Source organism: Myiozetetes cayanensis, unplaced genomic scaffold (genome assembly GCF_022539395.1).
Source record: "Myiozetetes cayanensis isolate MyiCay16 unplaced genomic scaffold, myiCay2020 scf27, whole genome shotgun sequence".
NCBI classification, from domain to species: Eukaryota; Metazoa; Chordata; class Aves; order Passeriformes; family Tyrannidae; genus Myiozetetes; species Myiozetetes cayanensis.
Genome location: NW_026087488.1, coordinates 4,202,949 through 4,224,852, shown reverse-complemented (window position 1 = coordinate 4,224,852; position 21,904 = coordinate 4,202,949). Strand labels below are relative to the sequence as shown.

The 21,904-nt window shown below is 60.1% G+C and overlaps 3 protein-coding genes across 10 annotated transcripts in view; 1 reads left to right on the top strand and 2 right to left on the bottom strand.

The window, feature by feature from the left end:
- The window catches only part of TAOK1 (TAO kinase 1), a 70,948-nt gene extending 61,676 nt beyond the window's left edge, over positions 1–9,272 (top strand). For both annotated transcript variants that reach the window (XM_050322131.1, XM_050322130.1), the window contains one exon: positions 65–9,272. In XM_050322131.1, the coding sequence (XP_050178088.1) occupies positions 65–526 (462 nt within the window). In that variant the 3' untranslated portion in view covers positions 527–9,272. The remainder of the gene's footprint in view (positions 1–64) is intronic.
- A 13-nt stretch (positions 9,273–9,285) lies between these two features.
- On the bottom strand, positions 9,286–11,926 carry ABHD15 (abhydrolase domain containing 15). The gene is made up of 2 exons (XM_050322139.1): positions 10,941–11,926; positions 9,286–9,792 (listed from the first exon to the last, which is right to left on the bottom strand). The coding sequence occupies exons 1-2, from the start codon at positions 11,774–11,776 to the stop codon at positions 9,315–9,317; spliced, it is 1,314 nt and encodes a 437-aa protein (XP_050178096.1). The 5' UTR covers positions 11,777–11,926; the 3' UTR covers positions 9,286–9,314.
- Positions 11,927–12,048: 122 nt separating this feature from the next.
- On the bottom strand, positions 12,049–20,785 carry GIT1 (GIT ArfGAP 1). Of its 7 annotated transcripts, none has more exons than XM_050322132.1 (22): positions 20,551–20,691; positions 17,487–17,620; positions 17,294–17,406; positions 17,105–17,210; positions 16,944–17,030; positions 16,697–16,827; positions 16,523–16,617; positions 16,408–16,450; positions 16,192–16,218; positions 15,855–15,903; positions 15,702–15,774; positions 14,996–15,093; positions 14,777–14,888; positions 14,570–14,697; positions 14,346–14,498; positions 14,040–14,264; positions 13,877–13,930; positions 13,519–13,605; positions 13,342–13,415; positions 13,067–13,270; positions 12,858–12,921; positions 12,049–12,757 (listed from the first exon to the last, which is right to left on the bottom strand). In XM_050322132.1, exons 1-22 carry the CDS (start codon positions 20,600–20,602, stop codon positions 12,545–12,547), a joined length of 2,322 nt encoding a protein of 773 aa, XP_050178089.1. In that variant the 5' UTR covers positions 20,603–20,691; the 3' UTR covers positions 12,049–12,544. The 7 variants fall into 7 exon arrangements, with proteins under 7 accessions (XP_050178089.1, XP_050178090.1, XP_050178093.1 ...); XM_050322133.1 differs by having other exon boundaries at positions 13,067–13,249; XM_050322136.1 differs by lacking the exon at positions 13,877–13,930.
- Between the last annotated feature and the right edge of the window lie 1,119 nt (positions 20,786–21,904).

Here is a 21,904-nt window from a genome sequence, read left to right as displayed (position 1 = left end):
TACAGGTCCTCCAGAGGCCGTGCCTGTCCTGCTGCTACAGACTCTCTCTTTTTTTCCTTCCTAGATTGAGGAGGAGATGCTGGCGTTGCAGAACGAGCGTACCGAGCGGATACGAAGCCTGCTGGAGCGTCAAGCTCGCGAGATCGAAGCCTTTGACTCAGAAAGCATGAGGCTAGGTTTTAGTAATATGGTTCTTTCTAATCTCTCCCCCGAGGCGTTCAGCCACAGCTACCCGGGAGCTTCTGGCTGGTCCCACAATCCTACTGGGGGTGCAGGACCTCACTGGGGTCATCCCATGGGTGGCCCACCACAAGCTTGGGGCCATCCAATGCAAGGTGGACCCCAGCCATGGGGTCACCCCTCGGGGCCCATGCAGGGGGTACCTCGAAGTAGTGCTATAGGGGTCCGCAACAGCCCCCAGGCTCTGAGGCGGACAGCTTCTGGGGGACGGACGGAGCAGGGCATGAGCAGGAGCACAAGTGTTACTTCACAAATATCCAATGGTTCACACATGTCTTATACATAACTTAAACAATAACTGAGGGTGGCAATTCCACTGGAGCTGTCTGCCAACAGAAACTGCCTACAGACACCAGCCCAGCAGCCTCCTCAGTGCGGTGCTGACGTGTGGAAGCTGGGTGCACATGGAATATTGTATTCATTTTGTAAAGCATTACGTTTTGTGTTTACTAACTGGGATGTCATAGTATTTGGCTGCAGGGTTTGGGGGGGTGGTTTTTGGTTTTTTGTTTTGTTGTTTTGTTTTTTGTTTTTTTACTTTTTGGAGGGGTCTTGGGAGGGCGTCTGAGAAATATATGCAATTAGTCAGAAGAGTTGGCTGGTGGTCATCACACTGACAGGACAGAAGGGCCTCAGACTACCCTCATCATGCCATCCATGTAGGAAGTCTGAGGGAGAATGGAGACCTCCTCCCATGTCCATAAATTTCGAACTGCCACCCTGCAAAAACCAGGCGAGCTGCCTTTAAACCAACATCCAGGGGAGGAACAGCTGGATCTTCTGTTCCATTTTTATTTGTCATTAAATTGGATAAATTTCTAGGGTATTGCCTCTGCCAAGAGGCATTTTCAAAGAGTTGTAGGTGAGGAAGAAGGGTGAGAAGAGAGGCCAAGAGACATCAGGGCTCATCAGGGCCCTTCTACCCAAGTGCCCACTCCGTGTCATGTAAGAAGTGATGTTCTCTCAGAAGGCACTGGTCAGCTTCCCGAGAACTCTGTAGGTAAACCTGTCTGGAGGGAACAGGCTAGGAATGTTTGAAACTGTAAATCTGCTTTGGCACTCCCTGACTGTGCTGCTGGTAGCTCAGATGAGGTTGGGCAGAGGAGCGTAAGTAATGCACTTGTACAGCTAATACTGTGACATCTCATTTTAGCTAAGCATCAGAATAATTCTTGGAGCCCAGCATAGTCCTTTTTGCTCCATTCAGAAATGTTTAGACTTTTCAGCCAATCAGTCTCAAATGCCAGAGGTATTTTGAAGGATGCCATAGTCACAAAATGCCATTGATCGGGTTTTTCATTACTACACTACATCCACCAATTTATTACCTTTTTGGCTTGTTGCAATTTCCTGTTTACATGTAGCGTGTAGCCAACTGTTGAAATGTTTAGTTGCCACGGCATACCAGGAGGAGCTGAGCCAATGACTCTTTCCCAGCTGACAACTAACCCACATCACCACTGTAGATCTTGCTGCATGTGAGGCTCCTTTTTATTATTTTCATTGCTGCAATACTTCACAACTTTTACAGTCCCTTGAGATGCTGTGATATTTTGGCAGCATATCACGCCATGTGAGAAGGCACTACTTCCAGAGGGCTCGTTGGAGCTGCTGTACTACTGAAAGGAAGCAAAGGAGGTTGTGAAATCCATACAGTGATAAGGGGTCAGGGAGTCTCATAACTGAATGACTTAGTGGCATCGTGTCATCCCTTCGTGCTGGGAACCAGAGATGCCCCCATGCTCTCGTGCCAGTGCCAGGGCGGTCCAGGTCAGCCAGGACTGTGGGAAGAGCAGGTAGATGAAGTTTGGCTTGAGGCAAAGATTTCCGTCTTGGGGACTGACCAACCAGGGTTCTTTGTAAATGTTTTTCCTTGCACACTAATCATCTTGAAGAAAACACTAGCTGCTAACTCTAGGATTTGCCTTTAATATGTTTATAGGGCTCAAAAGCGAGGTTTTCCGAATGTGTTTGTCCATGTGACATATTTATATAGTAAATGCTCCAGTGTCTCGCTGCTGTTCAGTACTCGACAGGGCGACGTTCTTTCGTTAGCTGAGTTACCATCCACTCCCAATCCTTAACTCTCTGCCAGTGTCCGGTGAATCCAGCTGGGATTTCCAGCGTCTTGACGTAGCATATCACTCTAACTGAAGGTGGAAACTCTACCAAGATGTGTTTGAGCAGCCCCTAGGTAAAGAGCTCTGTAGTACTAAGAGTTGATGGAAGCCTGGGATGAGGCAGGGGTTCCACGGAGGTGCCCTCTGGTCACCCCCTAGGGCAAGTGGTGACTGTGAATTGTCCTGTCCTTTCCTCTGCTATGTTTTTATGTGGAATTGGATGTTTGGGGGTCATTCTTTTGCATTGCAGTGTTGTTGGAATGCAGCAAAACTGATTTAGGAAAGGTATCTGTGTTTTCCTGGTGTTAGAAAGAAAGACAAAACCAAAATGAAAGGCCAAAACTTATTGGGGTTCACTGTGTGAGCGTGGAGGGCGTGCCCAGAGCATGGTGCTAACATAGCATTTTGAGTTCAGCTCCTCTATCCCAAACAGCAGCAGCAACAGCAGGGACAGGCTATAGCTGCAAGTTCAGTGGGTTCATTCTTGCTTCTGTTATGGTTTGAATTTGGTCAAAGTCTCTGGCTTAAATTGAGCTACTTAACAGAATTCTCTCAACCCATCTCTTTGTGTAATGTCAAGCATGACTGAATGCTGAATCCAAATGATGGCTATCCCATATTGGCTTTTTTGTATTCAAAAAGAACTGTGTAGTAACCATTTTTACATGTATATCATGTGCAGACCTGGACTATTCCAACAAGTTAAGATTTTAATTAAAATAGTTTGCAAAAACTGATTCAGATCAACTGGTCTAAATGTGTGTGTCCCTGTGTGTACGTGGGGGAAGAAAAGCTGTCCAAAAAAAAAGCCTGATCTCAAGAGAAAGCACCCCATTATGTAGCTGTAGCCAGAGGGACTCAGGGTCAGGCTGTGCCTTGGAGGTATTTGAGGAGGCCCTTGGTGTTGAGAATTTTGATGTATCTCAGGCTTATTTCTGAGATACATGAACAACTGTGCACTAGAGAAATGCAAACACTCTCTGAATCAGTTTGCAAACTCTATTTTTAAAAGTAAGACCAATTACTCCATATTGTACTCGTTGCAGTCATGCCCTTAACCAGTCATGGTTTTAAAATTACTGTAATCTGTAAATTGTGGAAACTACTCCAGTACCTCAGCAAAGATATTCTCTTGCGTCTTTTATGTTGGTATTTAACACTGGGGAAACTCTTCTGTGTGGACTACTTTGCAAACTTTTTTGCAGTATTTTCAAATCACCAGCTTGACCCCTGAAATCTCTTTCCTATGGTTATTTTTCTCTCCCCTTTGCAATGACCTGAGGTTTTGGCATAGTTTAGCCCAGAAATGGAAAAAACAGAGCAGCCAGCATTTTTACCTCTTTTCTGATTCGAATTTCCTTTGATTTTATTTAAAATCAGTGAAAGGGACCACATTTTCCTTGTTCTCCATGGTCCCAGGGAGCCAGCAGCCACCTCTCCCTTCCATGTTGAACATTACGTGCTTTCTTCCTCGGATGCAGCACTGAAATGGAGGCCACAGCCCTGTTTCACCTGCATTCCCTCCCAGCCTGTGAGCTTCAAAGAGGTTGAAGAACTCAATGTGGTGTGATACCAAATTTTCCACAGAAAAATTCCCTGCAGCCATTCCTTGCCTGGCTTGTGGCCAGGCTGGCATCGCTCTGTGTCCCACCCAGCCCTCCCACGCCGTAAGAACGTGCATTGCACACTCGCTGTGACCTGCACGGGGGTGCAGCCTGGGCGATCCCGGGGCGATGCTGTTGTTTTAACCCCCCAGGGCCCCTCGCATCCAGGCTCCCCACCCCTTGACCCTGCTTACGTGCCATTTCTTGAGAGGCAATAAATCCTATCGTACCACTGTCTACCATTACTCTGTTGAATACGCACATCTCTCTGGATATATATATGGTATCTCATTTGTATATATTTATATACTCTGTATCTACGTGTGTGTGGGTATAGGTGCACACACACCCTCATGCTGTGCATTTCTGTCAGGGCACTTCAGTTCTGCTGTTCCTTAGCGCTCCTGTTCGTGAGCAAAAGCGACCCCTCAGCAGGGCTCCTGGGGCGAGGGCACCGACATCTGCAGAGGCTGTGCTGGAGCTGAGCACAGCCGAACACCCTCGCTGAGATACAGCCCTGCTAATTGCAGCTTGCTTTTTTCTGGGGCGCGGGAGGGTAGGTGGCTGCTGCGGGTGTGCTGTGAAGGAGAGGAGGGAGCTCCCAGAGGGTACCAGAAAGTCAGAAGGCAGCAGAGAAGAAAACAAGATGGTTTAGCGATAGGGAAGCAGTGGAGGCACTGCACGGATCTGCTGGGGAGGCGGCGAGTGGGCCGGTGAAGTGCTCAGCAGGCTGAGCTCAGAGTCCCCAGCTGCGTCTCGCCATGAAAGATCACAAGCCCGGCACGGTCTTGGCACACTGCACCGGCACTGGCTTTTGGCATTCCTGAGTTCGAGCCGCCTCCAGCTCTGAACAGCATCTACCTTTGCCTGTGTCTGATACCTAGAGGTTGTTTGGTTACGTGGAGGGACAAAAGGGAAGCTAAATTGGAAGATGCAAAATACATCTGTGTGTACAATATATACATGCATATATACACACACAGGTGCTCTTGGTCCATCCTTTATTCTGCTTAGGCCTGTGTACTTTGTCACTCGAGTCCAGCCAGCAGCAGACAGCCTTGTTCCTTTCCTGGGTGCTTGCTCTGCAGTTCTAGTAAATCTCGGTCCTGGTCTTTCTTATAGTAGAAGGGTGAGTGCCATGCTGGAGACCACCAGCTCCTCAAGCTGTGAAGACCCTTCTGACTCTCTCCTTTGTCCTCTGCAGACCCCATCTTAGGAGGCATCTGGCAGTTTGCAGCATAAGTGGTTCTTGCAGGTGTCAGGTCACGTATTTACCCCCAGGGATGCTCTGCCAGCTCATCAACGCGTCAACCCTGAGCTCTCTTTGTGCTACCAGAAAATTTGGAGCAATTTTCCCCTCTGTCCCTTTTGGAAGGTCTCTTGCGAGTTTTTTAGGAGAGGCTCAGGTTTGGTTGGGCCAACCTTACCCTTTTCCAAGAAGTAGTGTTGTCTTTAGCTGTGCTCCTGCCTGTGGGATGTTCCCACCCCTGTGCTGGCCGGCAGTGAGCCCAGAGCCACGTGCCAAGGACAGAGGAGCACTGGATGCCCCGACAGGGATGCCGGTTGCTGTCCCTCTGCTGTGTTTGTTTCAGTTTGCACTTTTAAGAGTCAATTGAGCTGGAGTCCGCAGTCTGTTGAGAAATATGTGCGAGGCGCCTTGGAGGGTTGTGGGTCACTGTTTACAGCCAAAAAAATAAAAAAATCAGATCTAGTGGTTCTAGTAAACATCACCCCACCGGGGAGTGATGGTGGCAGATAACCTGGGTTCCTGTTGCACAACACAGTTCAGCCAGCTGAACTGTGATGATGCTGCCTGCTGCATCCCTGCCCCCTTTTCTGGGGGAAGGAGAGCCTTTTGTCAGCTAGAGAGGGACTTAGTAAATCAGATTTGCCGGCAAACAAGCACCTTAACCACTGAGCTGTGGGTCTTGATACTTGCGCTTCACCTGAAGGCTCCCCAGGCAGGAGGAAAGCAGTTTGGTACGTGACCATTGGCTCTGCACCTGCCTGGCATCCTCAAAACATCCTAAAGCCGTGTCCTAGGGAAGACAGACCCCAACATCAGCTCCTGCTCTCCTTGCTTTCTCTGAGTACACACACTGAGTCCAGGAACCAGTAACCAGGAGGGCCGAGCGTTGCCCCCACGGATGTGAACAAACCCAGGGGGATCTTCCCCCCACCTCGCCCCTCCAGCCCCTGCCCCGCTCCCCACCCTTGAGTACGGGTACCTCAGAACATGCACAGTTTGAATTTTCACTGACAATTAGTTTAATTATTGTCAGTGAAAAGAATTGTAATTATCTGTAAATATGTAGTTAACAAATTGACCTAGTTTCTGTATTTTTTAAGTTTTTGTACTAAAATTTATAGATACAGTATGTGCCAGCTAGCAGAAAGCTACTGTAATTGCCAGTCGTAGTTCAGCATGCACCTAATCCCCGAGACTTGTCCAGTGATGCTGTAAGGAATTTGTGCTTAAATATTTCGAGCTGGGAAGGCCAACAGCCAGGGCTTTTGGCTTCCAGCCTTCGGCTGGGTTGTTTTCCATGTTGGCTGTGAGGAATCTCCTTCCCTTGGGTGTTGTGTGCCGTACGGAGGGCAGTGCGAGGGACAGAGCGGTGGCTTGGAGCTTGCTCTGGAGCTGAACTCAACAGGAACCGAGTTCAGGTTCTTTGCTGCAGTTTAATACCGGCTTGTGACTATATTTTTCAAACTCTCTAGAAATGATCTGTTTTCCCCTTCCGACCGCTTTTGTCTTTAACCCGAGTTCATCTAAGTCTACTGGAGGAAAAAAAAACAAAACAAAAAAAGACTTTGATTTGAGATCGTTGCCTGCTTTTAGTGCCAGGATCACACATTTCTATGGCAACTCTGAGCTCAGCAGAGTGCAGAAATCAGTGCAGGGTTGTTGATGAGCTGAAGTCAGTGGCCACTGCCTCTGCACGGCTCTGTCAGAGCCCAGCTGTGGCCGGTGGCAGCCGCCAAGGGCGAGTTTGGGGGTGCAGTGTGGTGGCTTGTGGGGGTCCGGATATCCCTACCCTGCTGCAGTTGGCTTGCACTGCAAGAGCTGCTGCTGAGTGAGGGGTGGGCTCCTAGGAATGGTCAGGACCTGTGCTCTGTGTCCTGTAGCAGAGGCAAGCCTGTGAGTTGAGAATGGCTGTGCTGAACATCCCGGGAAGCTGCGAGCAGAGGAGTTAGAGCGCCGGTGAGGCCGTGCTCTCCGGGTCTGGTTGTCCTGGAGGTTGTAGGGGACGGGAGCTTGTAAGGATTCAAGGATCAGAGAAGGAGAGGCAAGACGTGCGCGTACGGGTTTGGCTTCTGGCAAGCAAACCACCCGCTTCCTTTCTTCAGCTTTTCTTCCCTCCTAGCCCCCCACAGCTCTTCCCCCTGCTTGCTTGGAACAGGATCTTTTTTTTTTTTTTTTTAACCTGCCTAGAAACAGCTAAGAGATGGGGGGGCAGCCCTGATTGTAAATAATTAACGTTACAAAGTGAAGTGTGTATAACATAAAAAGGCTACAGCCCTTTGGTGACTTGTAAATGCTTGAGAAGGTTGTGGTAAAGATGTGGAGGGGGCCAAGGACCTGCCCGGCCTCGCAGCCATCGCTGCCCCACCGCCACCGCAGGGCCGGCGGGACAGGATGGGGGGACCAACCCTGTGCCCCTCGGCTGTGGGACCCCCCCTCGGTGTAGTGGATGGGAGGGTAGCGTAACGTGTGTAATACGGATAGGAGAAGCTGTGTGAGGTGTGTATAGTGTATATTTTTTAAAAATAGCTTGCTTGTATTGTGAAGATTTTAAAGACAAACTTGAGAATTCTAGCCTAACTATTAACACAAGTTTAACATCAGTTACCCCACTGGGTTCAGAGCCTCTTGAATGTATATTCCTTTTTGTAACCTAAATGACCTATTCTTCTACCAGTCAGCCAGACATCCTATTTATATTTTTAATTTTATATATTACTTTCCATTTGTTTTCATTATTTCCAGCATGTTTCTGGGTTTGGGTTTTTGGGGGGGTTTTGTTTCTTTTTGCACAAGCATTGTGTGAAGTCAAGGAAATGTTAACTCAAACCTGGTATTTTCCAACCTGTTCCCCCCTCCCTTTCCTCTCCTCCACCCCTGTTGTGGTTGTTTTTTTTTTCTTTTCCTTTCTTCCACCAACAGTTTGGGATTTTTCTGGGCTGGGATGCAGCGGGTGGGAGGAGGGGATGGCTCTTTTCCATTTGCAGCTTTTGTGCAAATGCCAGGTCTTTTTGCCAGTCAACTTAAAAAAAAAAAAGAAAAAAAAAAGAAAAAAAATGCTTCACTTGCTGGTTGCTTTAAAAAGAAGAAAAAATAAAACAAAAAAACAAAAATGTAACCTTATCAGTGCGATGTAGACCCCGGCAGGAGGAGGGGAAGTGCACACCTGTAGCCACACACCTCTGGCTTTGGCTGCAAAACAAAAGCAAACCTTTCCTGGCGAGGAGGTGACCACTGGGCAGCTGCTGCCCGACCCTGTGGAGGGTTTGCCGGGCACGAGCTCCGTGTGCGGCCGGGCTCGGAGCTGTGCCGGGGAGCGCCGTGCCTTTGGCTTGCTCTTCCCCCCTCGGCGCCCGCCTGTTCACGTGCACAAACCCAAGAGCTGCCTGCTGATGACAGCAAAGCTGTTGCTGCTTTTCCTCTCCTCCTCCTCTCCCTCTCCCCTCCCTAAGGAGGTCCAGCTCCCCGACAAGAGCTCGCCCAGCGCCCGGTCCCAGCGCCGTGGCCGTCTGCTCTGAGGCATCATCCAGGTATGGCCAAGGCCATGCCAGGGGAAGGTGCCCGGCCACGCCATGCTGTGCCACAGAGCATTAGTTAGAAAAAACACACACATATCTGCTGTTTTACTATGAACACTGGTCTGAGGTTTCCAGGCCCAGCACCACGGTGATGGGCCACGAAGGATTTAACCAGGGGAATTAAAACTCCTTCCTGCTTCCGTGTCTGGTAGCACCAGCTGGTATGAGTGAATCTACAGGTGTGCGTTTTCCTTCTTGTAGAAAATGCCACGAGCACTAACTGGTAAGGCTTAATGTACAGTATATTGTCAGTATTCTGGTATTCTTCTGGTTCAACATACATTATAGCTCATATATAACCTGTATTAATTGTATAGATTGTGCATTTAAAGCTGTTACCAAGTTGTCAGAAAATAAGAGAAGAGAAAAAAAAAAATAAGGTCATATGTAATATTTTGTTTGTAAGTATCCTTTGTATCATAGCAAAGGAAATGTTAAAAAAAAAAAAAAAATCAACTGTAATAAAGTAATTTTAGTACACGGAGTGTCTGCCTGCCTTTGTGAGCCCTTCGGGGCAAGGGGGGGGCTACCGCGTGTAGGACCTCTGCCAGGTGAACACGGGGGGCTCGGCGGCGGGAGCCCCCCACCTGCGGGGCCGAGGCAGCCCCTTCCTGCGCTCCTCCGTCCGCAGGAACTCGGCCATGGCCCTGAAATACTCCAGCACGGCCTCGTGGCCCCAGCAGCGCCCCGGTGCCCGGCGGGGGAAGCCGCAGTGCCCCCCGCGCGGGGTCAGCAGCAGGAAGAAGTAAGGGCTGCTGCGGAAGAGCTCCATGGGCAGGCTGCGGGCCGGGGGGCCGCGCACGGGGTCGTCGGCGCTGCACAGGCACAGCACCGGCACGGCCGCCTCGTCCGCGTCGCGCAGGGGCTCGTTGCGCTCCCAGTAGACCTCCCAGCTCGTGGGGCGGCTCCGGGTCCGGCAGAAGAGGGATTCCTCCAGCTCCCGCAGCGAGCGGCTGCCCAGCAGCCTGTCCATGTCCACCGCTTCGGCCAGGGATCCCGCGTACCTGCGGGGACGGGGCGGCCGCCGTGGGCTGGGGGCTGTGGGGGGACTGCGGGGATGTTGCCGTGGGCTGGGGGGACACGGGGATGCCGCAGGGGCTGGCTGACACTGCTGAAGGCCCCAGGGATGCCACCAAGGGCTGGGAGTTGTGGGAATGCTGCCCAGGGCTGTGCGCCAGCCATGGCCCTGCACAAAGGAATTGGGGGTGATCTCAAGTGCACCACCACATCACCCCCCACTCCCGAGGTGGTTTTGGGGGTCCCATTCTGGCCCCTTGCCGGGGATGCTGGAGGGCCCCTACAGCGCAGCCTGGGTGCCATGGCAACGGGAGACAGCCAGCACTCTGCTCCGTTGCCGTGACAGCAGCATTTGCAATGAGTATCGGGAAATGGGGAGGGGGGCAGACACTCTACTTACTGCCCACCCCCCAATATCCCCTCCCTGCAGTAAGCAGTGCCTTCTGCACCCATCTGAGCCTTGCCACAGCTTGACTTGCCACCTGTTTGCCTCAACGTTTCAGGGTTTACCTGCATATTTTTGGCTCCCATTTGCCCACCAGCAGGGCCCCGTTGCCCCCACAGAGGTCTCAGCACCACCCAGGGAGGTGCTACTTGCTCAAGGCCCTGGCCCAGGGCGGTGTGTCTCCCATCCTTGGGCTGCTCCAGCCTGGCTGTGTTGGGCAACAGGGAACCCAGACCCCTTGGGAAGGCAGGGCAGCTGTCTCAGCCCCCTACCCAGCTGTGAGTTGACATCTTGGTCCCTCCCAAAGCCCTGCAGGGCCGACAAGGCAGTGTCAGGTGCTGGGGAGAAGTGACAGTGCAGGGGGAGTGGCCAGCTCCACTCACCCCCTCAGGGTCCAGCACCACACAGGGGCTTCACCACCCCCTACAGAGGTGACAGATTTCCCATCCCAGGGACGCTGAGATGCTGCCTCAGCCCCAGAAGGGCTGGGGACACAAGTGGTGGCCTGGCTGGCCCCATGGCAGCTGGCTGCAGGCTGGTGTTCATTAACCAGCACATTTTGCTGCCCTCAGCACCTCTGCCCCGGTGCTGGGGCTCTGGGTGCTGAACTGCACGCACACCCCGAAGGATAAATGAGGGGTTCCCGGGGTACCCCCCTCCACCTTCCCAAGCCCAAGGGATCTCACTGACCTGCTTAATCCCTGCTTGAGGTGGAGGAGCAGCGGCCACTCGTAGAGCCAGGGCATTGCGGCCTCAAACCAGTCCCGGCCACGGAAGATGGGGGAGAGGCAGGCGGCAGCAGCCAGGCGGCTGGAGGAGCCACTCTCCCCGAGGTAGGCGAGCAGCAGCCCCGAGCCCGAGCCCTCGCTGACAGCCAGCAGCGAGGCAGTGGGGTGCCGGCATCGCAGGTAGGTCACGGCCTCCCGCAGGTCCCCGGGGTCCCCGAAGGGCTGGAGCCGGGGGGTGGTGAGGGGGCAGCCGTTGTGGCCCCGGCGGTTGAAGATGACGGGGATGAAGCCCCGCTCCAGTGCCCGCAGCCCAAGCTGCAACAGCCCTTCTGTCACCTTCCCAGCAGCATTGGGGATTAGAAGCAGCACCGGGCTGGAGACCCCCCCACCGCCACCCGCAGCCCCCCACGGTCCCACCAGCCAGTCCAAGGCCACCAGCCCAGCATCAGACAGCTGCAGGAGCTCCCGGGCCACCACTGGCTCTGGCTCAGGCAGCTGCAGGAGCTGCTGCAGCATCTGGAGCTGAGGCCAGCGTGGCCATGGCCACCGTCCCCCCCGCAGCGCCGCCGACCGCCCCAAGCTCCGCACCAGGTGCTGGGCCAGAGCCGAGGGCTTGCAGAGCAGCCGGCAGTGCCCTGAGCCCTCCTCGGCCATGAAGGGGATCCCCTCCTCTTCCTCCTCTTCCTCCTCTGCCAGGTCTCCAGGCACCTCCAGCCTCCCTTCCCAAAGGCACCAAGCCAGGAGGCCCAGAACCACGAGCACTGTGGCTGCGGCCACCAAACCCTCTGGGGACAGCATGGAGGCGGCAGAGCCCCAGCCGGCAGCCCCGGTGCTCGGCGGGTTCGCAGAGCGATGGCGGGGCCGTGCTGGGAAAGCCCAGCCCCGGGGCTGGGCAAACAGCAGGGCTGTGCCGGGGGATGGCGTGAGCAGCCGCCAGCGGGGCCAAGGGGACTGGGTGAAACGGGAGGGACACGTGGCCAAGCCCTGCCTGGCGCCGGGGAGGGGTGAACCCACGGCCTGGGGGGGACGAGACCCTCCATGGGCACAGGAGCGGGGGCCAGGGGCCCGTGCAATGCTCACAACTTTATTGATACAAATTTACAAGGACACATCTTACAGTGGGGAGCGCGGCCCCCGGCGAGGGGCAGGACGCCCAGGGAGGGGTTCAGGACGCCCGGGAAAGGGGAGCCCACGGGCGTCCCAGTCCAGTGTAATGCCATGGGTGGCCCCGAGGGTACCGGCCACCCAGAGAGGGGCTTTGTGGGGGGTGGGAGTACAAGGCCACTGCCGCCATGGACAGCTACACAGGCTATGTACAGGATAAGTTAGGCGCGGGCCACGGGGCGGGCAGGGGGCTGTACAGGGGGACGCAGGCACCTACCCCGCAGGCCGAGCACCAGCTCCTTGACGGCGCGGGGGGCACGGGGAGCTCGCCCCGTGCCCCAGCTCCCCAAAAAGGCCACTTGCAGCCACGCTCGCCCCAGGTGCCGGCTGCTGCCGGAGGGAAGGGAGAGACAGAGAGCGTGGGGGCCGGGGGACACGCAGGGGGGAGGTGCGGGCTGGCGCTCACTGCTTCTTCTCGCGAGTGGTGATGGTGACCAGCTGCTTGGCGGCCTTGGCGATGTCGTAGGCACACTGGATGACCTGCTGGGTCAGGAGCTGGTAGTCCACGGTGGCGCCCGGCTCGGGGGGCACGGTCTTGCGGCACTCGCTCTGCAGCCGGTAGGCGCTGGCGTTGAGCAGCCGCAGGGAGCTCCGCACCGTCTCCAGAGCTGGCTTCTGCAGCAGGGCACAGGACCAGCATCAGAACCCGTGCCCAGAAAGATGAGAGTGTCTAGTGGGGACTATCCCCAGCCCAGGAACACAGCACCCCTCTTACCTTAGGGAACAGTGATGCCATCTCTGTCACAGCTGAGTGGATCTTCTCTGAGCAGGGCACAAAGCTGGGGACAGGGAGAAAGGGTGAGCAGTGAGCATTGCAGGAGACCACTGCTCCAGACCACAGGGTGTGGCAGGGATGGCCCTATGTGACCACAGCCCCTTGGTCTGGGGGTCCAGAGGGACCCCAAGGCTGTGCACCAATCCCACCTGTCATGTTTGGACTCCTGCGCCGCCCGCAGCAGCTCCTGGATGTTCTTGGTGACCTGCTCAGTTTTGAGGATGACATCCTCTGTGCTGGGCAGTCCAGGATCCAGCTCCCCGTCCAGCGGGTCCAGCTCATGGGGGAAGTCCTCATCCTTGCTCAGCTCCACAAACCGCTTGCCCTCCATGCTGCAGGGACCGACCAACCCCCTGGGGTCAGTGTCAACCACATGTCCCTGTGTCCCCATGTTCCCTGGTGCAGCCCCAGCCCCAGCACTGACCTGATCAGGACTTCACCCCCCTGTGTGTTGTCGTAGTCACTGTCGGTGCCACTGCCGTGCCGGTCCAGCTTGCTCTGGAGGGCAGAGGAGCAGCGTCAAGCCCTGCCCAGCCCCATCCACACACAGGGTCAGGGGTCTCCCCACCCCAAGAGTTGCCCCCCCTCCCCAGTACATCACCATGTGCCGGGCACCATCGGGTTGGCAGGAGAGCAGCGGGGAAGATGGGGGAAAGGGCACCGAGGAGGCAGATGGACCTTTCCGGATCTGGAGGAGGAAGAGAGGGGAAGCCAGCGCTGAAAAGGGCGCAGAAGGGTCTGGAGCCGACCCCGGTGACGTGCAGGGGAGGACGAGCACAGGGGACACCGCCACCCTGCATGCAGGAACATCCCACAGCTGCCGTCCCTTGGGGAGGTCCCCGGCCTGACCCAGGGGGGTTCAGGGCGGTGGGGGGACAGGACATCCCAAAGGCCACATCCTGGGCAGGCGACAGCCACCACATCCCATGCAGGAGCCGCCCCCGCTGCGGCCCCCTTACCCGGTACACGCTGGCCGGGATGTGCATGGAGTACAGAGCCTCGTCCTCCACCTCCTGGCGACACACGAAAGGTTACGGCCCCGCGGGGACAGGACCCAGCACCCTGCGGGGCTGGGGAAGCGGCTGCACCCCAATACCCGCCCGCCCGCCCCAGCACACTCACGCCAGGGCCGAAGGGCAGCCGTGTCACCAGCTCCTCCACCGGCTGCCCGAAGGGTTTCAGCGCCGAGCCTGGCTCGTACATGGAGAAGGCCTGGCGGTCCCGGCGGTGCGTGGGGGCCGTGCCCGGGGGGTGCCCGTGCTCCGGCCGCTCGCTGGGGGCCGGGGTTGGGTGTGCAGGACCAGTCTGCTGCCGGATCTGTGTGTTCTCTGCCTGCAGCTTGTGGATCTGCAGCCAAGAGGAGCGGGGGGAGGCTTCAGCAAGGAGTGGAATACAATGAAGGGGAGGTCCTGCCGGCCCCACACCCACCTCACGCTGCAGCCGGCGCAGCTCATCGCTCAGGCTGTTGTTCACCTTCATCAGCTGCTGCACCTTGGCTTCAGAGGCAGCCAGAGCCTTCTTCACCTCCAGGTATTCCTGCAGCGTGATGGGGCCATCTGACAGGTCGGAGGAATCCATGCTCTGTGGGGAGAAGGGCTCAGCACTGGGATCCCACAGCCGGGGCGGGGGTCCAGGTGGGGTCCAGGGCTCACCCTGGCACGGTTGTTGCGGGAAGCGTTGCGCAGCAGCTCCTGGTCCGTGTCCTCGTCGGACGCGACGCTGTCGTAGTCGTGCTGGTCGTCCAGGTCACTCTGGCCCCGCAGCGAGTAGTCGAGGGCGTCTTGGGGGAAGGCAAAAGGATGCTGAGCACAGGGCAGGGAGGGATGCTCAGCTCCCCCTCATGGCCCTCTGCCCCTCACCTGTGGGGCTCAGCAGACTCTTCCCTTGCTGCCGGCGCTTGGCTTCCCCGAGGATGTCGATGAGCAAGGTGGCAAACTCCCTGGCATTAAACCTGGCCAGCTTCTGCCGGCCCTGGGGGCAGGAGGAAGAGAAAAGGGGGTGAACAGTGGTCTGGGTGCCCAGCGGGGTCAGGAGGCCTTGTAGGGGGGAGCCATGAGGCCATGTGGAGGTGGGCTCACCTGGTTTCGCGTGGCCGAGTACTCAGGGTTGACAGGGAGGAAGGGGACGGCGCTGCGCTCTGTCACCAGCGTGCTGTGGTTCTGGGTTGTTAGCCAGACTGCAGGAAGGCACCCAGTGTCAGACCCTGGGGGGCTACAGGGGCTGGACCCCCCTGGACGAGCGGGCTGCAGGGCCTGAGCCAGCAGGACGCAGGCGCGGGCGCGGGGCCAGCCTGCCGGGGCTGGGAGCAGAGCCCAGCCGGGCTGACAGGAATGGCCTCCCCCAGCCACCCTGCATTGCTGGGGTACCCCTTGCGTCCCCCAGCAGGGACCCCTGCTCCTCCCCCCTTGGGGCACCAGCTCACCACCCCTGAGACAGCGCGGAGAGGGTCTGTCATTCCTGTTGGCACCCGCCCTGCCACGGAAATGGGGTGGCCCCCCCTGCTGCCCCCTCAGACCAAGGGCACCCCTCCAGGCTGAGTCTCCATCCCTGGGGGTCCCAGCACCCACCTCCAGCAGTACCCCAGCCCCAGCACCCAGCGGCGGCCCCTCGCGCTGAGCAAACCTCCCGGCCGGAGGAATGAAGAAGGAGGGGCCTGCGGTCCCGGCGGACGCATCCAGGGAGGGGGGAGCGCAGAGCTCAGACACGGCCCCGCCGGCTGCTCCTCCCCGCGCCAGTGACGCCCGCCCCAGCCCTGGGGGGCTGCACCCTGCGCCCACCGCTCACCCGCGTCGTTCTCCCGGCGGTCCACCTCGTCGTAGACGTCCATGGCCAGCTCCTCAAAGAGGCGGTTGCTGAGCTGCAGCAGGACAGGGAACGGCGTCAGGCAGGATGGGGGGAGCAGGCGGGACCCTCAGCCCTGTCCCGGCCCCCACTCACCGCCTGCAGCTTCTTCTTGGCTGCCTTGGCCAGCTCAGAGAGGTCCAGGCTGGGGGGTGCAGGGAGGCGGGGGAGACACGAAGTGGGGGTTATTCCTGTCCCATTCCCACCAAAACAGTCCCCAGCTGTACCCCACCAGGACAGGGACGCCCCCCTCAGGCACTGGGGGCTTCACCAAGCAGGGTTGGAGGGCAGGCACAGGGGGACGAGGTGGCAGAAGGCGAGCGGGACCCCCCTCCCCGAGTGCCCCCCAGGTGCTGGGCCAGGCCGAGCGGCCGGGGCTGCAGGGGGGCCCATGCCAGTGGCACAGGGGCCCCCAGAGCCGAGCAGACAATACCTCTGTGCCATGCACTTTGGGCGCACCCTGCGCTCCGGAGAAGGCAGCGGAGGGAAGAACAGGATAAAGGCGGACGTTAAACGCGCGGGCACGCTGACCCCCTTCCCCCCCGCCCCACCAGGGATGCTCCAGTGACAGGGGTCCCCCCCTCAGCCCAGCGGGGATGCCGGGGGGGACATGGGCAGGGCTGCAGGGCCGCAGGCACCGGGCACTCACCTGTCAGCCATCTGCGGGATGATGTAGTGCCCATTCTTGTGGTCTGTGCAAAGAGAGGGCTGGTGAGCCCTGTGCCCCCAGGGTAACCTCCCCACCCCAGGACTCACACACTCACCTGGCTTCCTGCCGCAGAGGTAGAAGGCCAGCCGGTCGGTCAGCTCATACTGGCACTCCACCAGCCGCTCTGCCAGCTCGTGCTGGGCTGCCTGCCTGTGGGAGGGTGGGCAGGGGTAACGCCCACCCTAGGTGGGGGTGCAGGCAGAGGTGACCCCCCCTTCCCCGCCCTCACCTGGCATAGTCGATGGGGGTCCGGCCGTTCACGTCGGGTGCCCCGGGGTCAGCGCCGTAGACCACCAGCAGCTCTGCCTGCAGGATCTGCCCGGCCTTGGCGGCCACGTGCAGAGGTGTGGTGCCCTTCTCCTGCAGGCATGGGCAGCCTCAGACCCACAGCCTGCCTGTGTCTGCCTGGACAGGGCTCTGGGACCCCCTCGAGCCCTGCTCCGCCCTCAGAGCCCCCAAGCCCCCCCAGTGCTCACCGGGTGGAAGAAGTTGGCCTGGGCGCCCAGCGAGAGCAGGCGCAGGCAGGTCTCCAGGTTGCCCGTCCGCACACTCGAGTGTAATTGCTGTGGAGGAGAGAGCTGGTAATGGAGGGATCTATCCCCCCTGCCAAGGGGGGGTCCCTGAGCCCCTACCCCACCTTGCTGAGGTCCTTGGCAGTGACGCCGTCGTCATCCCGGCAGGGCAGCTTGTGGACAAAGGCCAGCATCTGGTACTTGGCACGGATGAACTCCGACTTGGTGGGGCTGAGGAGGGCAGCAGGTTTTAAGGTGAGGAGTGGGGTGCCAGATAGTGCTGATCCCCTCCCCACAGTACAGGGGACACTTACTGCACTTTGTCCTGGGGGTTTGCCTTCCGGCGCCCGCTCTGCACCTGCGCCGGATCCAGCAGCGAGTGCTCCCAGATGGAGTTGGCCCCATTGCTCGCCAAGGTGTGCACCATCTGTGGGGACAGACAGGGCCCAGTGGGCACAGGGGCTCCCAGTGCACATCTCCCCACATTCCAGTGTCCCCAGAACCCACCTGGAGAAGGGTGGCGGGCCAGGGGCTGTGGCGCAGGTGCTTGACAATGGAGATGTGGCGGCCCAGGCTGCGGTGCACGCTGCAGCACTCGTCACAGATGAGCACCCCGCGGTTGATCGACGCCCAGCCAGGGTCTGAGGGTGGCATGGGGGTGTCAGCAGGTGTCCCCTCCCCAAGCAGTCCCCTCCCCATCCATCCATCCCGCAGGGGGGATGCGTTGCCACAGCAACCATTTCCCCACAGATGGAGAGGGGCTCAGCCCATCACCAGGGGAAACCCATGGGTTTCCCATAGCAACCACCAGCCAAAAGGGGGGGCAGGGTTTGGCCCCCCAACATCAGGAGGGAGGTCAGTGGCAGGGACGATGCCAGTACACCCTGAGCAGGGTCCCTCTGGCTCACTGCGAGGCCACGTACCCCTAAACCCCTGGCTGGGTGTTTGTGGTGTCCTGGATGGGTGCAGTGTGCCCCCCCGGTAGGTGGGCACCCCCAGTCTGTGGGTTCCCACGTAGGGTGGTCACCGGATCAGCAATCTCGGCACCCCAGCGCAGACCAGCCCCCAGGGCACCCTGGCTCCGGGGCAGGTGTCACGGCCCCCCACACTGCCGTGCCACCCCAGCCCCGCCGCTGGCCCCGGCCGGCCGGACTGGAGCCCTTTGTGTCCCCGCCGGGAACAAAGGATCGTTTGAGCAGCCGCGCTGGCCCCGCGCTGGCACCAGTCCCGGCACCCGCGGGGGCACCGCTCCTGGCCAGGCGGCAGCTCCCCACATCACACCCCAAAAACGGGTCCTGGGGACCACGGGGCCTGGCCCCATGGGGTGGCTGTGGAGCAGCGGCTGTCCACAGCAGCACGAGGGCAGGATTTGGGGCAGGATTCCCATGTTGGGTCACAGCACCCCCCTCCCGTGAAACGCAGCCAAGGCACGGAGTGACGATTCCAAACTGCTCCCGGGTGTCCCCTCTGCTGGGCACTGTGGGGGGCCCTGAAACCCACTCCCCAGCCCCACCACCCCTTGTTTCTGTAGGTCCTACACAAACACCATGCTACCCCACAGGAGGGAGACACCCCGAGCCCAGGGGGTGCAGGGCCTGGGGGTCTGGCAGCGCTGGCCGGTGTGATGGCCCTGAGGGGTGACAGCGGCCCCACGACCCCCCAGAGGAAGGCAGGCAGGCAGGCAGGCAGGCGGCCAAGCCTCCTCCACTTCCTTCCTCCCCGTGGAGCCCTGGACCCCTCCCCACACATCCCCCAGAGCCCTGAGGATGCCGTTTTAGGGGGGCACGGCACCCTGCCACGCTGCAGTGCCCCAGGGCCGGGGTGGGGTGGCTGGGGGGGGAGCGGTGGCCCCCCCAGCCTGGCAGCCCCGCGCACACAGATGGCAGCGCCTTGGCAGCCGGTGCGGCGGCATCTGTGCCTTCGCGCCCGCTGCCCACGGGCACCGCCGGGAACAGGACGCTCCGTGCGGGGGAGCCGGCCCGCGGCCCCCCATCCGGGCGGGTCCAGAGTACCCCTGGGGCAACACGCCCTCCCACTCTGGGGTGGGATGTGGGTGGGCATTGCAGCAGCTCGGGGAGCGCTGGCGCAGGGACATCCCAAGCCCTGGGGGGATCCTGAAGCTGAAGGGAGCTCCTGGCACCTCCATCCCTGCACTGGGATGTGGGCTGACATTGGGACCCCCAGCCCCACAGTTATGATGGTAGGGCTGGGGCCGGGCAGCATCCCTGCATGGGGCCAAGGGAGCACAGGGATCCGGGCACCCCACGGGCACTCCACGATGCAGGGCAGGGCAGCGCATCCCCGGCTGCGACAGCGGGTGCTCCCGGCGCGGTAGGAAACGGCCTCTGGACTTTATAACTCATTTCCTCCCATGGCTGCCAGGCGATAAGAGATTGGAAGAAACTGGTTTCCATTTCCCCCCCGGCCGCGGCAGGGAGCCCCGGCAACGCCCCGGGAACCCCTGGCCCCCCGCTTGCCCGCCGGCACGGGGGACGCCCGGAGGCAGGGCAGCCTCATGCCCACGCGTGCCGACAGCTCTCCTGGCAGGATCCGGCCATTGGCACGTGGCCGGAATAATTTCGGCACAGCCTTGGCCCGCGGGCAGCTTTCCGGGGCCGGCTCAGAGACCCGTTCATTCATTGCCGTGGGGCCACCTGCACTGGCCACGGGCAGGTTTGGGGTCCAGCCCGACCGCGGGCAGGGTTTGCGGGGGGGCCCAACCCCGCCGTGACGCCCACGGGCGCGTGCCCAGCGTGGGGGCTGCGGGCACCGGCACTGCCGGGGAATGGGAATGGGAATGGTCTTGCCCAGGCTCGGCTCTGGCTTGCAGCGCGGCGGCCGCCCGGCTCATCCAGCCAGCACCGCCAAGTCCGGATCCAGCTGGGGTGGGTGCTGGCTGCGGGGTGCTGGCGGGGAGGCAGGAGGGTGTCCCCTGCCTCATCCTGCCGTTTTCAGGGTCATCGGTGCTGCTGGCACCGACCGGCGCGTCCCCAGCCCGTGCCAGCAGCCCCCGCGCTGGGGTGTGAGCGCTGTGGGTGGTGCAGGGGGGCGGTGGGTGAACGCGGGGTGCACTGGAGCGGCACGGAGGAGGGCACGGGGGGGCATCGGGGTCATGTTTGGGGTGTACTAGGAGATTCCAAAGGGGTAAAAGGCAGTGCACCAAGGGGGTCACGGGCTTCGGCAGGGCGTTGCACTTGGGGGCACATCAGAGGGTTCCTGGGGGGCAGAGCAGAGGCTTCCACGAGGTCCCTTGGATGTGCAGCGCGGGGTGCAGAGGGGAATCACCGGGGAGGGTCCTGGGGGCACCCAGCGGGGCGCAAAGGGCCCTCGATGTGCGGCGCAGAAGGCGAGGCAAAAGGGTTCATGGGGAGCAGACCGGGGGGAAGCACCTCGGGTCGCAGAGGGGGCTGACGGGGGTGCGGGGGCGCACCTGGGGTGCCTTGGGGCGCAGAGGAGGCTCACGAGGGTGCGGGGAATGCAGCGGGGGGCGCAGGGCAGGCTCCGGGTGGGTGCAGCAGGAGGCGCGGGGGGCTGGCGGGGCCGTGGAGGGGCCGGTGCGGGGGGCCCTTACCTGGAGCGCTGCAGTCGGCGCACACCTCTGCCCGCGGCGCCTTCCGGGACATCCTCAGCGGCGAGGCGGGCCCGGGCCCGGGCCTCTGCGCCAGCGTGGGGCGGCGGCGGCGCCCCGGGCCCGCCGGGGAGCGGCGGCGGGGAGGGGGCCGGGCGGCGGGGCGGGGCGGGGACGGCGGGGCCCGGGGCGGCGGGGCCGGGGCTGCCGGCTGCTCCCAGCGCCCGGCGGCTCCGCAGGAAGCGGCGCAGGCCCGGCCCCGGCGGAGGAGGGGCCGCACCGCCCCCGCCCCGCCACCGGCAGCGCCGCCGCGGCCGCCCCGCACCGGCACCGGCACCGCCCCGCACCCGGATCCGCACCCGAAACCGCACCGGCGCCGCCCCGCAGCCAGACCCGAACCCGAAACTGCACTCGCAGTCGCGCCCGGAACCCGCACCCCAATCCGCACGGTCACCGGCACCACTCCGCACCGGCACCGCCCCCGCCCCGCACCCGCACCTGCATATGCACCCAGGACAGCCCGCTCCCGCTCCCGGGTATACTACACCTGCTGCTGGGCATCACCCAGGTCCTGTTCCTGGTCCCGGGCGTCCATTAGTCCTGACCCCAACCCCCGTCCTCGGTGCCTTCCCGGTCCACTTTTTAGTCCAGGGCACTGTCCTGGTCCTGCTCCCAGCCCCGGTCCTGTTCATCCCGCAGGGATGACTCTGGTCCTGGTGCTAGTCCCAGTCCGGGTCCTGTGCACTCCAGTCTCAGCCCTGGGCATTCCCCACTTGCTTCAGTCCTGCTCTGGGCACTCGTCCTGGATTCGGCACAGCCCTGGGCACCTCCAGCCCTCTTCCCAAAGCCACCTCTGGCACTGTGCACCAATCCTGTGCACACACCCCCCCTTCCCCCTTGTTGCCCCATCCCGGATGCACCCCGGGGTGCAACATGGGCAACCGGGACAGAACAGGGGTCCCAGAACACGGGGGTTACCTGCCTGCTCCCCAGGACACTGCACTGGGGATGTGTGGGTTGGTCCACAGCCCCGGGGTGTTCAGCAGGGGATTTTGGGGGTGAGTGTGGGAACTGGAGACCATTTGGGGTCTGTTCCCTAACTGTGACCCTATAAGCACTTGCAGCAAGGGGGACACCCCAGTACCATGGGGGCCCCCCAGACAGCTTGGGGGGGGGGGTGGATGTCAGACCCTTGCCGGAGCCAGGGGAATGGGGTCAGACCCTGCCTCCCAGCACGGTGGGGCAGGCGGGGTGACCTCACCGTGGGTGACCGAGGAGATGGCTCATGACGTCGCGGGGCTGGCGGGGGGTGGGGGATGCTGTGCGGGGAGCGGGGCTGGGGGGACGCGACCACTGC

Coding starts and splice junctions, on each gene's coding strand:
- ABHD15 (XM_050322139.1), bottom strand. CDS start 11,776: ATGCTGTCCCCAGAGGGTTTGGTGGCCGCAGCCACAGTGCTCGTGGTT. Junction 9,793..10,940: donor CTCAAGCAGGGATTAAGCAG/GTCAGTGAGATC, acceptor CCGTCCCCGCAG/GTACGCGGGATCCCTGGCCG.
- GIT1 (XM_050322132.1), bottom strand. CDS start 20,602: ATGTCCCGGAAGGCGCCGCGGGCAGAGGTGTGCGCCGACTGCAGCGCT. Junction 15,775..15,854: donor CCAAGAAGAAGCTGCAGGCG/GTGAGTGGGGGC, acceptor GTCCTGCTGCAG/CTCAGCAACCGCCTCTTTGA. Junction 14,889..14,995: donor ACTCGGCCACGCGAAACCAG/GTGAGCCCACCT, acceptor TCCTGCCCCCAG/GGCCGGCAGAAGCTGGCCAG.